At 41.7% G+C, this 13,251-nt stretch overlaps 2 protein-coding genes across 3 annotated transcripts in view; one reads left to right on the forward strand and one right to left on the reverse strand.

The window, feature by feature from the left end:
- The window catches only part of LOC127610649 (cGMP-dependent protein kinase 2), a 38,294-nt gene extending 35,248 nt beyond the window's left edge, over positions 1 to 3,046 (reverse strand). The window contains exons 1-2 of one of the 2 annotated variants that reach the window (XM_052081048.1): positions 2,914 to 3,046; positions 2,344 to 2,455 (exon numbers count right to left, since the gene is read on the reverse strand). In XM_052081048.1, the coding sequence (XP_051937008.1) occupies positions 2,344 to 2,441 (98 nt within the window). In that variant the 5' untranslated portion in view covers positions 2,442 to 2,455; positions 2,914 to 3,046. Of the gene's footprint in view, positions 1 to 2,343; positions 2,554 to 2,913 lie in introns of both variants that reach the window. The other variant, XM_052081047.1, reaches the window with a different exon arrangement.
- Positions 1 to 13,251, forward strand: part of si:ch211-250c4.3 (uncharacterized protein LOC100535981 homolog) — a 132,906-nt gene that overhangs the window by 84,663 nt on the left and 34,992 nt on the right. The window lies entirely within an intron of this gene.

The raw sequence follows: 13,251 nt of genomic DNA on the forward strand, positions 1-13,251 counted from the left end.
CATTTTGATTTAAAGATCAACTCTATGTAAACTAAAGTGTTTTATATATTGTGCTCCTGATTAATGTTGCTGAACGGAATTTGAATTTGCCATTATTTATTGATATTATATGTATTTAATTTTAGTTTTCAGAATGGAGTGGCGCAATAAGTTGGTCAAAGATGTTTACAGTTTAAACAAGGATTTTTTTTGTATTTCAGGCAAATTGATGTACCGTATTTTGCGCACTATTGGGGGCACCAAAAAGTCTTCCATTTTCTTTAAAGCTCACAGAGCGCCTTAAAATACGGTGCGTCTTTTGTATGGTCATTACGGTTATATGTCGACCAGACATGCTTCCAATGTTATAACTTGTTGTCGGTTCAGTGAACTGTGTCGCTGCTTTATTAAATAAATTTGTGTTGCAGCTCCGAAAAAAGGAGAGCTGTGGTGTTAATTTTTTTAAACAGTCTCAACAAATACAGGTATGTCTTTTGTCTATCTCTTTCTTCTGTTCGACTTGAGAGGCGTTCAAGACCGCCACCGAAAAACTTATACCAACGATTACTTCAGTGAAACTACAAAAATTTTAAATACTAATACTGATAAGCAAGCGAGGATATAACAAAATAAATTCTATAGCCACCCCCCTGTACAGAATTTATTTTGTGATTTCATCATTTGTGAATACACAAAAAAGGAATAAATAACTACGACTGGCATCTTGTGTTATTTTGACAAAGATGGCGCCGCGAGAGTGGCTGCCTTTCCAGCAGCTCCTATTTATTTTGCTCTTCTACTTCTTCCTCTCATAACTTTGCTGCTGTTAAATATGAATTTCTCCATTGTGAGACTCTTCAAGGTTTTCTTATTTTATCTTATCTGATCATACTCTTGGAGCTACGATAAAGGAAATGCCAATGTGTTTTTCGGAGTTAAATGAAAGGAGCGTAGCACTATCTAGTGGAGGCATTGTTGATTGTGCCTTTTGATGCGAAGCGTCTAATGTATAAAAAAAATTTACAAAATAGCCATTCATTGAAGGTGCGCCTCATAATCCAGTGCATCTTTTAGTCCAGAAAATACGTTTTTTACAAATGTCAATCACTACATCAATCAGAGTTAAAATGATAAATTAAATTCAAAACATTAAATATAATGATAAATCACAACTAAGTTGATAAATAGAGAAAGGTATTGAAATATCCATTATGAATACAAGAGAGAATTGACACAAGAGTGCCAGGGTGTGGATGTATATAATCCCGATACAAACCAAAAGTTGTAAAAATATCACGGTTAAGGGTAAAGCATGAGTATTAATGGAGGCGTCTTTCTTCCTACTTTCTTTCCTTTCTGATTGATATAAAAATGATTGATTAGATATAAACACATAGCACGGGGTAGGACTAGATAAGTTCTTTACTTCTTCCGACTCCCTTAAAATCTTTTCTGTTCCAGACTAAAAACACTGTTAATAAAGTTATTCTTTGCTGTAAGTTGAACTATGCTATTTTTTATTTTCTTTAATGTTAATAAGGGTACAATGTAATTCTGAGGTGTACTTATAGCAATTTTTTACAGACAAATAACATTTATAGTGGCGGCAGAGAATCGGGGGAGGCGAATTGTTTTCCTCTTGTTAGGGGGGTGTAACAGAAAATAATTGAGAATCATTGCATTTACCTATTAACTGTTTTAGTTTCAACTCAACTCAACTCAACTGTACTTATAGAGAACTTTAAAACAACCATTGTATACAAAGTGCTGTACATGGAGCAAATATCATACTGTATATACACCAGCAAAAAAATAAATGAATAACGAAGACAGTAGAAAGCGCAATACAGTAAAACTAAGATAAAGTCTGAGTCATGCCGAGTCAAATGCCAAAGAATACCACTGAGTTTTGAGATGAGTTTTAAAGATTGGCAGCGAGGTGGCTTGCAAGCGAGGCCATTTCAAGATTTCAAAACAAATAATAGGATCTTAAAAAGAACTCTAAAATTTACAGGGAGCCAGTGAAGGGATGCCAGAGTCGGAGTTATGTGCTCCCTCTTATGAGTACTGGTTAAGAGGCGAGCAGCGCAGTGCAATCTGACCATCCAGGATAGGAACAGTGGGTTCGAGATTCACTCATGGTCATCTCCGTATTCAAAATATGTGAAAAAAGGTCCAATCTGGGATCGCAGAATTATTGTTAGCATTGAAACGAATGATCACAGCTCTACATACGCAAAGATATTTACATTATCTTGAACTGAGCTGTGAATGCTAAGTTTGACTTTTCCTCGTAATGGCTCTACACTGCGATGTTATACATTTTACTCATTACACACAATTATGAGACTTGGCTCGACTAACCTCAAAATGTCTGTGTCCAGCCCTGGAGGTACTGGGTGGATGGAGGTTAGGCCGTTGCTCTCCTCAGCGCGTGGGACCTTGATTGAACCGTTGCCCATGTCCAGACATTGGCCTGCCACCATAGGATTTGCTCTCAGAGGTATTTCACATTACTGTCTGTTCAAAAAGGTGCTCCGCCACAGTATGAGCTTGATAGGACTGCTTTTGACGCTAAAAATGAACTCAAAAGAGCATGTTGAAAAGTGCTCTAGAAAAGAGTTTTCAACTATAGGGTTAACAAGAAAAGGATCTTAACACACCATGATGTCACAATATAAGAATGTCAGAAATAGAACCAAATAAGAATTTAAACTACCCAGTACTCTATATGCACATTGAATAAAATTATGACAATACAATATGACAATACAAATGCCTTATTTTCTTTAGCTGCTCGAAGCGTGCAATGAAGCATGAACTGGTCATTGCTTCTTTTTTTTCTGAAAAGAAATGACATTTCTGCACCATTTGTCCTTTAAATTGATAGCATTCACAAATTTAACAAATAGACCAATTATTTTCAGTATTTACCTGCCAATATTCTGTGGAGCTAATTCACATCAGTAAGCCGTGGTCCCTCATCACGTTTCCGTCCAACTGCATCTTCTCATTCTGCTGCCCGTGAGCACAATGAGACTGTTTGCCAGGAGGGACCTTTTTTCATGCGTTACCAAGGGTGCTTCTGATTAAATTGAAGTATCTGGCTGCCCCTGCTGGTCTTAAGCTGTTTGACATTGTGTACGCAGGCATGTGTGTGTCCGTATGCGCAGGTTTGCTGTGTAAGACCAACCATTGGGAGCAGCGTAGAGATTTTCCCTGGTAGCCGCATGGCATAGAAAGCCTTCGCGGCACAGATCAAACTCCCTGACTTATTGTGCTTTTATCTCCCGGCGTTTTTAGTTATTGTTCATGCCCTGATCGCTGGTCTTTCAAATAAGAGCAATTCGAGCCTACAACTGCTCCAGAACTCGGCAGCATTTTGAGCAGCCAAACACCAGTGGGTGACAGCACATTATATCAGTCTTAAGATCACTGGATCAGTTACCCAGCTTTTTCATTTTTTTTTCATTTCATTTTTCAGCTTTTTACTAGTTTTCAAATATCGTCATGGTCCTATCTATCTGATATAATTCATCATATCAACCCTTACGCGCCCTGAGTTCCTCTGGCATTGGCTTTTTAATTGCTTCCAAAGATCAAACAAAAAGAGCCTTCATTGACCCATGATGGGCTGCACCTCTGGAACAGCCTGCCTGAAGGTGTGGGGACCGCAGAGTCTGTTGATCATTTTAAAAGGAGGCTAGTGACTCACCTGTTTTATTTCTTATATCATTTGTTAGTAATTCGATCTTTTGTTTGTTCACTAATATAACTATGGAATTCATTTTTTTATTTACTTGCCTATGTAGGCCTATTCATTTACCCATTTAATAAAATTGGAACATTTTATTTCATCCCATCTTATTTTTATTTATTTACATTTTATTTTGTCTTTTTAACTTTTAGCTTCTTTGACTTCTTAGAAGTTTTAACTCCAGTGTCGCTTCAACGCTGAGAGGTGTCATCCTGCAGACTCTGGACCCAGCGGACTTGGGGGGGCTCCTCACATTGCGGCGCCATTGTTTGCGATTATGGACAATGGGACGTACCTCTCTGTGTGGATTGCTCCCATCGGTTTTCCTCACCAGGGTCCTCACTTTTCAGAAGTGTGTCTCAAGCATGCATACAAACATTCCAATGGCAAGTATTGGAGGTCCCTTTGGACTTGGGTGCGGGGACATTTATACATTTATGAAGAGCTCTGACCATGTGTACACACAAAACCTTGCGGGAGAACAGTGAAACTACATATGGAATGGCTATAAAGACCAACAGGGGCGATCCTTGGGTCAGGGGTGACAGAGAGGTCAATGGGTGCTAAAAAGGCCGGGGGTCAGGGAGTGTGTTTTTGGGATGGGGGGAAGCTGTTCATCGACTGGCGAAGGGTTATGGGTGTGCCCATGACCCCCGCCCGCCCGAAAGAAATCTCTGTCCCTCTCTCTTTCTCTCTCTCCATATATACTGTGTGTGTGTGTGTATATATATATATATATATATATATATATATATATATATATATATATATATATATATATATTAAAAAAATCCTCATCTCACCCTTCGGGTGGTGTCCGTCCCTCATTCAGCTCGGGTCCTCTACCAGAGGCCAGGAAGCTTGAGGGTTCTGCGCAGTATCCTTGCTGTTCCCAGCACTGCACATTTCTGGACTGAGATGTCCGATGTTGTTCCCGGGATCTGTTGCAACCACTCATCTAGTTTGGGGGTCACTGCCCCGAGTGCTCCGACCACCACAGGCACGACTGTCACCTTTACCTTCCAGGCTCTCTCCAGCTCCTCTCTGAGCCCTTGGTATTTCTCGAGTTTCTCATGTTCCTTCTTCCTGATGTTTCCATCACTTGGGACCGCTACATCCACTACAACGGCTTTCCTCTGCCCTTTATCTATGATCACGATATCTGGTTGGTTTGCCATTACCATCTTGTCAGTCTGGATCTGGAAGTCCCACAGGATCTTCGCTCTGTCATTCTCCACCACCTTCTGAGGTGTTTCCCATTTTGACCTTGGGGTTTCCAGTCCATACTCCGCACAGATGTTTCGGTAGACTATGCCAGCCACCTGGTTATGGCGTTCCATGTAGGCTTTCCCTGCCAGCATCTTACACCCTGCAGTTATGTGTTGGATCGTCTCAGGTGCCTCTTTGCACAACCTACACCTTGGGTCTTGTCTGGTGTGGTATATCTGGGCCTCAATGGCTCTGTTGCTCAAGGCCTGCTCCTGAGCAGCCAGGATGAGTGCCTCTGTGCTGTCCTTCAGGCCAGCCCTCTCTAGCCACTGATAGGACTTCTTGAGATCAGCCACTTCAGTTATGGTCCGGTGGTACATCCCGTGTAGGGGCTTGTCCTCCCATGATGGTCCCTCTTCCAGCGCCTCATCTTCTGTTCCCCATTGTCTGAGACATTCTCTGAGTATGTCATCCGTTGGAGCCTTCTCCTTGATGTATTCATGGAGCTTGGATGTTTCATCCTGGACAGTGGCTCTCACACTCACTAGTCCCCGGCCTCCATCCTTTCGGCTTGCGTACAGTCTCAGGGTGCTGGATTTGGGATGAAACCCTCCATGCATGGTTAGGAGCTTTCGGGTCTTAACATCTGTGGTCTGAATCTCTTCCTTTGGCCATCTTATTATTCCTGCAGGGTATCTGATCACTGGTATATATATATATATATTTATATTTATATATATATATATATATATATATATATATATATATATATATATATATATATATATACATATATATATGTGTGTGTGTCTGTCCCTCATTCAGCTCTACCAGAGGCCAGGAAGCTTGAGGGTTCTGCGCAGTATCCTTGCTGTTCCCAGCACTGCACATTTCTGGACTGAACTGAACACCTTCGGAGGTGTTTCCCATTTTGACCTTGGGGTTTCCAGTCCATACTCCGCACAGATGTTTCGGTAGACTATGCCAGTCACCTGGTTATGGCGTTCCATGTAGGCTTTCCCTGCCAGCATCTTACACCCTGCAGTTATGTGTTGGATCGTCTCAGGTGCTTCTTTGCACAACCTACACCTTGGGTCTTGTCTAGTGTGGTATATCTGCGCCTCAATGGCTCTGGTGCTCAGGGCCTGCTCCTGAGCAGCCCAGGATGAGTGCCTCTGTGCTGTCCTTCAGGCCAGCCCTCTCTAGCCACTGATAGGACTTCTTGAGATAGGCCACTTCAGTTATGGTCCGGTGGTACATCCCGTGTAGGGGCTTGTCCTCCCATGATGGTCCCTCTTCCAGCGCCTCATCTACTGTTCCCCATTGTCTGAGACATTCTCTGAGTACGTCATCTGTTGGAGCCTTATCCTTGATGTATTCATGGAGCTTGGATGTTTCATCCTGGACAGTGGCTCTCACACTCACTAGTCCCAGGCCTCCTTCCTTTCGGCTTGCGTACAGTCTCAGGGTGCTGGATTTGGGATGGAACCCTCCATGCATGGTTAGGAGCTTTCGGGTCTTAATCTCTTCCTTTGGCCACCTTATTATTCATGCAGGGTATCTGATCACTGGCAGGGCATAGCTGTTTATTGCCCGGGTCTTATTCTTGCCATTGAGCTGGCTTCTTCTGACTTGCCTCACTCGCTGGAGGTATTTGGTCGTAGCCGCTTTCCTTGTTGCCAGTTCGAGGTTGCCATTGGCTTGTGGAATACCGAGGTACTTGTAACTGTCCTCAATGTCTGCTATTGTTCCTTCAGGGAGTGAGAGCCCATCAGTGCGGACTACCTTTCCTCTCTTAGTCACTATCCGACTACATTTCTCAAGCACGAATGACATCCCGATGTCGCTGCTGTAGATCCTGGTCGCGTGGATCAGGGAGTCTATGTCCCTTTCGCTCTTAGAATACAGCTTTATGTCATCCATGTAGAGGAGGTGACTGATTGTAGCTCCATTTCTGAGGCGGTATCCATAGCCTGTCTTGGTGATTACTTGGCTTAGGGGGTTCAGTCCTATGCAGAACAGCAGTGGGGAGAGTGCATCACCTTGGTATATGCCACATTTGATGGACACTTGGGTAAGTGGCTTGCCATTGACTTCAAGTGTGGTTTTCCACATCCTCATCGAGTTCGCAACGAAGGCTCTTAGGGTCCTGTTCACCTCATACAACTCCAAGCATTCAGTGATCCATGTATGTGGTATCGAGTCATACATAGGCTTTCTTGTAATCACTCCAGGCTGTGCACAGGTTGGTACGTTGGGACCTGCAGTCTTGTGCGACTGTTCTGTCAACCAGGAGCTGATGTTTGGCTCCTCTGGTATCTCTACCAATGCCCTTCTGTGCTTCGCTCATGTATTGATCCATCTGTCCACTTATCTTAGCCGCAATGATGCCTGAGCTTCCATGTTGTGGAGAGACAGGTTATTATCCGATAGTTGGATGGGACCGCACCCTTTGAGGGCTCCTTCATGATCAGGATCGTTCGCCCTTCGCTTAGCCATCCTGGGTGAGTCCCATCCCTCAGCAGCTGGTTAATTTGTGCTGCTAGGCGCTCATGGAGTGCTGTGAGTTTCTTTAGCCAGTAGGTGCGGACCATGTCCGGGCCTGGTGCTGTCCTGTTCTTCATATCTGAGACTCTTTCCTGTATGTCTGCCACTGTTATGGTAACTGGGTTCTGTTCAGGGAGGTTGCTGTGCTCCTCTCTCAGGGTCACCAGCCATTGTGCACTGCTGTTATGTGCAACCTCCTTCTCCCATATGCCTTTCCAGTACCTTTCAGTTTCCAGTCTTGGTGGGTCAGCTCTGTTGTTAGGACCCTGCCACTGAGCATACACTTTCGCAGGTTACGTTGCGAACAGCCAGCATTCACACTTTCCATGAGACTTTCAGGTGGTACTTCACATAGCCGTTGTAATCGGTTTCTAGGTTGGCCAGCTTTCATTCTCGCCATGATCTTTGCTTTCAGGTCAGTTGCTGTCTCGCTCAGCATTTCATTCATTAGGGCTGGCCTCCCAATCTCATCATCTGCATTCATTGGGGTTTGCCTCCCAATCTCTGGTATGACCTCCTCCTCTGAATTGGCAGCCTGGGGCCCTTCACCATGGAACCTGCGTTGCAAAATCTCAAGTTGTGACAGCAGTTGCCGTTTGTGGATGTTGGAACACTGAGTTACTAGTTGTTTCGTGGTCAATCGTGAACTGAAGTAATAATTCAGCCCACATTCTCTGCATGTAACCCCTCTGACTAGGGTTGGTTGAGTAGTAGCATTCCAACAGAGCCATGTTATCGAATTTTGTCCATCTCCGCTATGCCGTCTGAGACGGCATGTCATTCATTTTATTGTCTCTCATCATTGTATGAGGTAGGCATTAGCGTGAAGGATCTTGCCCAAGGACCCACACTGGATGGTGTTATGTGCTCATTTTTTTTATTCGAACCACCGTCTCCCGTATGCCAAACCGATGCCTTACCAACTGAGCTATCCAGCCACTATATATATATATATTTATTCATAGTCATAGTTTAGCGCGTTTTTATTGGCAGTAATTTAAACGAATTTTAATGGGATTATTTATTTTCTAGCGAGATTAACGTGGCACACGTCACAAGCGGATGTTACGTTGCTCTATAAATACACCAGATACAAAACAACAAGCGCTGCAGAAGTCCACACCCATGTGTGTTTTGTCAGCAACGGCAGCACAAGACACCGAAAACTGATACTTAAAGAGTTTATGAATGGAAAGTTTACTTTTAAAAAGTTGCCAGATTACTCCACTAACAAGACCAAAGTTACCTGTATCATACAGGTATACTATGCATGCCACTGACGCGATTGTTACTTGTTTGGAACTATTTTGTGTGGAAGGTTACAGTGTTCTGTGTCCATAGAAATAGAGCGGGCGGAGCTTCTCTGTGTTCGTCTGACAGTGACAGTGCGCTGCAGTGTTAGCGACCTAGCGAAAATAAAACGTCTCCAGTGGCTCCAGCACCCCCCGCGACTCTAGTGAGGATCAAGCGGCTCGGAAGATGAATGAATGAATGAATGTTGTCATCGTACCAAGTGTAGTCATTCGAAATGAGGTATACACAAAACTGGAAGAGAGATTTCCGCGCAAGAAGGACCAACACAATCAACATAGCCTGACTGTGTTAGGGGGAGTGAACCCCCCCACCCCTTTCCGAATGGTTTACCCCAGCAGCACCGGGGAAGTGCATGCATTTGTTTGTACGGCCGGCAATTTTGTATACAGAGGCACATAATGAACACTGGTGCACGGTGTCTCGTTATTCTTCAACAAACATACAGAAACAGACTGCTGTGTTCAAAGCAAAATTGAGAAAAACGAAGTATGCAACCATGGTTTAAATCCACTATAGGCTGAGTACTAGTTTACCTTAGATGTGCACTTTATAATGTTATATTGCTCTGTTTTGATTTAATAAAAAAAGCTGTTAAAGCAGCTGTGTGACAAAATATTTTTTCACTGTTGTTGACGGACAGTAATATTGTGTAAGAGATTATGTGTGAATAACTGCTCCAAGTGAAAAATGTTCATGTAAAATTGAAAATCGAAATATTTGCATTTGGCACGGAGAAAACTGATTCATGATTCCATGTTGATGAGAGCATTAAAATTGGGAAAAATAGGACAAAAAATGTAAAAGGAAATTCAGAAACGATAAAAAATGTGTGAGTAATCACGATTAATTTTTTTGTTCATTTGAGTTACTTATGACAGTTGCATTTTTAATTAGATTAAATAATTTAATCGTTTGACGGCTCTACTATAAAAAAAAAAAAAAACCTCGTCTCACCCCTTGGGTGGTGTCCGTTCCTCATTCAGCTCGGGTCCTCTACCAGAGGCCAGGATGCTTAAGGGTTCTGCGCAGTATCCTTGCTGTTATCAGCACTGCACATTTCTGGACTGAGATGTCTGATGTTATTCTCGGGATCTGTGGCAACCACTCATCTAGTTTGGGGGTCACTGCCCCGAGTGCTCCGACCACCACAGGCACCACTGTCACCTTTACCTTCCAAGTTTCCATCAATTGGGACCGCTACATCCACTACAACGGCTTTCCTTTGCCCTTTATCTATGATCACGATATCTGGTTGGTTCGCCATTACCATCTTGTCAGTCTGGATCTGGAAGTCCCACAGGATCTTCGCTCTGTCATTCTCCACCACCTTCGGAGGTGTTTCCCATTTTAACCATGAAGCTGAATTTACGTTGTTTCTCTCGAGAGAAGGGCAGTCATCTGACTGATTGCCCTATTTGTCAATCAAGTCACGGGATTGATGATAGGCTGGCATAGTTCTTTGTATTTAGCACCGTTGTTTGAATGGCAGCGCCACCGCCTAGGCGTTTTCAATGCTTGTCATTTGAAAGCCCGGGAGCCGGATTGAACCAGCCAAAGAGCCGCATGCGACTCACGAGCCGCGGGTTGTAGAGCAGGGTACACTGTCATTTAATGTGTTGCGAGTGTGTGTGAGTGGGTGTGTGCATGTATATATTTGAACCTCTGACATTTACTCTGAACACAGAACATTTTGACTTTATTTATGTATTTTTTCAAATACCCATTCAATGACAGTCGAGGAAAAACAGTTCGGCATTCAGTTATGACAGCTGCCATTATATGTATTAAAAAAAGAAAGAAAGTAAAAATAACTTTGGAAAACAAAATGACCCTATTTACTCCTTAAAACATTCATTTCAGACAACACAGTTACGCGAGAGGTCATCTCGAATGGATCAATACATGGATCTTCGCAAACACCACAACTGGTCTTATTCAATCTCCGAAAGAAACGTATACTGTACTCTACACCAGGGGTCCACAACCGCCGGTCCGCGAACCGATACTGGTCCGCAGGGCATTTGGTACCGGGCCGCACAGAAAGAACTTGACTTAACCCTCGTAGTGCACCGCTTGCGATAAATGTAAAATTATGTCTTTGAATCAAAGGCAAAGGCATTCAAAAAACACGAGAGAGCTGAAACTTATGGAGGGTTTCTAAAATGGCCTAAATTTCATGACGTCACCGGCTGATAATTCTCAGGCATTGCAGCAATAATAAAAAAAAGTTTTGATACCTTAATCTTCACAATTTACATATTTTGCACCACAGAGACTCATTATAATTCATATTTTTGAATGCATCGTAAACCTCATGTGTAAACATGCATTTCATGCGATTTTTACGTCAATCGCTTTGTTTTCGCTTGGACAGACGTTTGCAAAAAATAAAGAAAAAAATAAAGAATAAAAAATCCTAAAGAACTAATAAAAACTATATATGTATGGGTAGCACAGCTGCCTCTGAACATTTTGAGTGTTTGAAAAAAAAGAATGTTTGTATAACACAAAATCATTACAAAAATTGTAAAATGCGTAACTTAAGGACTTTTTAATTTGGGGCACACAATGGTTAATTCCGTTTTATTTCTTTCGGAATACGAAGGATGTTTTATTTTGAAAAATGACCGGATTCTCCGTTACATCCGTCTGTGTCACGCTTGACACAGGTCAAACCACGCTTCTCCGTCACGTGACCGATTACGCTAAAAACAAAACTTTGGAGTTCGCAAAATGAGTTTAAAAACTGCTGGAGATCGCAAATGACGGCGGCCTTAAAAGTACGTTCGAGACAACTGGATTAAAGTTATGGCTGAATACTCTGAGATCGCCACAATAGCACTGTTGCTATTTCCTACATCCTACCTGTGTTAGGCAGGGGTTGTTTCTGCAGCAACGGCAACTAAAACAAAATTACGAAGTAGACTGGACATAAACCACACACTTGAGGTGTCATTGTCTCCTATTACCCTGAGATGGGACCGTCTAGTTGCAGAAAATCAAGCTCGGGGCTGTGGTGAGTTGTCATTTTCATGCACTTTGAATTTGCGTTGTATCGTATTTTGAAGGCATTAAACATTACCATAGCGATCATTGTTACGCCTTAGATGCTCCTTGTGTTTATTTTTATATTTGCAAAACCCCACGGTTTTCATGCAGCTCATACCATATTATTTTGTTATATTAATCCGCCACATCTTAAATGCAGGTCCCTGAAAATATTGTCTGACATAAACTGGTCCGTGAGGCAAAAAAGGTTGGGGACCACTGCTTTACACCTCAATTCACTGTTGCTGAGAGCATGTCGAATGGCACAAACCTGTTTGAATTGGCAGATTTCAGTTAACTGTGAGTGAAATGTACAATATTGTATGTATAATTGTACATATTAGCAATAAAGAAAAACAAAATAAAAAATATAGTTAGTGCCTCATAAAAGTTTACCATTCACATGCAAAGTGTGCATAATGCCCTTTTTGCACATAGTTTTACTAATCTGAATTTCAAATAAATAAATATGTACATAGACGTATAAATGTATATCTACAAGATTCTTGATTATTTCTACTTTTATAAGCATCTCCAGAAAATCTCAATTTAATCCCTGCCTACACTTTACAAACTAAAGAGAAAACAGTGTGCCCTAGCGGATAATCTATGAATTGCATTTTATTAAAATATTCCTTTATGCATTTTTCATTTTAGAATTATTATTATTATTAGGGCTATATGTTTGACACCCATGCTCGATATAATATAAAGCTGTATTGTATTGTATTGTATTCCTTTTAGTGTACCTCCATCTAGTGGATACATAATGCAACTACAACTACTATTGTAGCTTCTATTCCATGTGCCTTACAATGAATGCAGTGCGCCCTACATATGTAAGCAGTTTTAAAATACGCCTTTCATTGAAGATTCATTTCATAAACTGAAGCCTTATCGCGCAGAAAATACGATATACTTCAATTTCCTAGGAAGCTAAATCTCTCCAATAAAAGATGATTCAATCTGTATCTGGATACATTTCTGAGTTCCACTATTCGGTTTGGTTCAGGTCGTTGCCTTTGCCTCCTTTAAAATCAAAAAACGCCTTTCCAGTTTAAATCGTTTTTTTTTGTTCCACGCCCAATATTGACGGGTAGATAACAGTCCGTCACAGAAACTATTCTTGTTGGAAAATAAACAGTATTGCTTATATGATTGTTATACACATCTATTTGTCCATACAATTTCAAATGACCAGTTCGTAGATTGTCCCCAAATGCACAATAAATTGTAGAAACCACACATTCAATGAATCTTTCTGTGTACCTTCTTAAAATAATAATAATAATAATAATAATAATAACAAAAATAATAATAATGCCACTTTTCCAACACAGTATATTTCAGTTCAGCTCAACATGTCACAGTTTGGAAGGATAATCCATAATCTGTCT

Source organism: Hippocampus zosterae, chromosome 11 (genome assembly GCF_025434085.1).
Source record: "Hippocampus zosterae strain Florida chromosome 11, ASM2543408v3, whole genome shotgun sequence".
Lineage (NCBI taxonomy): Eukaryota > Metazoa > Chordata > Actinopteri > Syngnathiformes > Syngnathidae > Hippocampus > Hippocampus zosterae.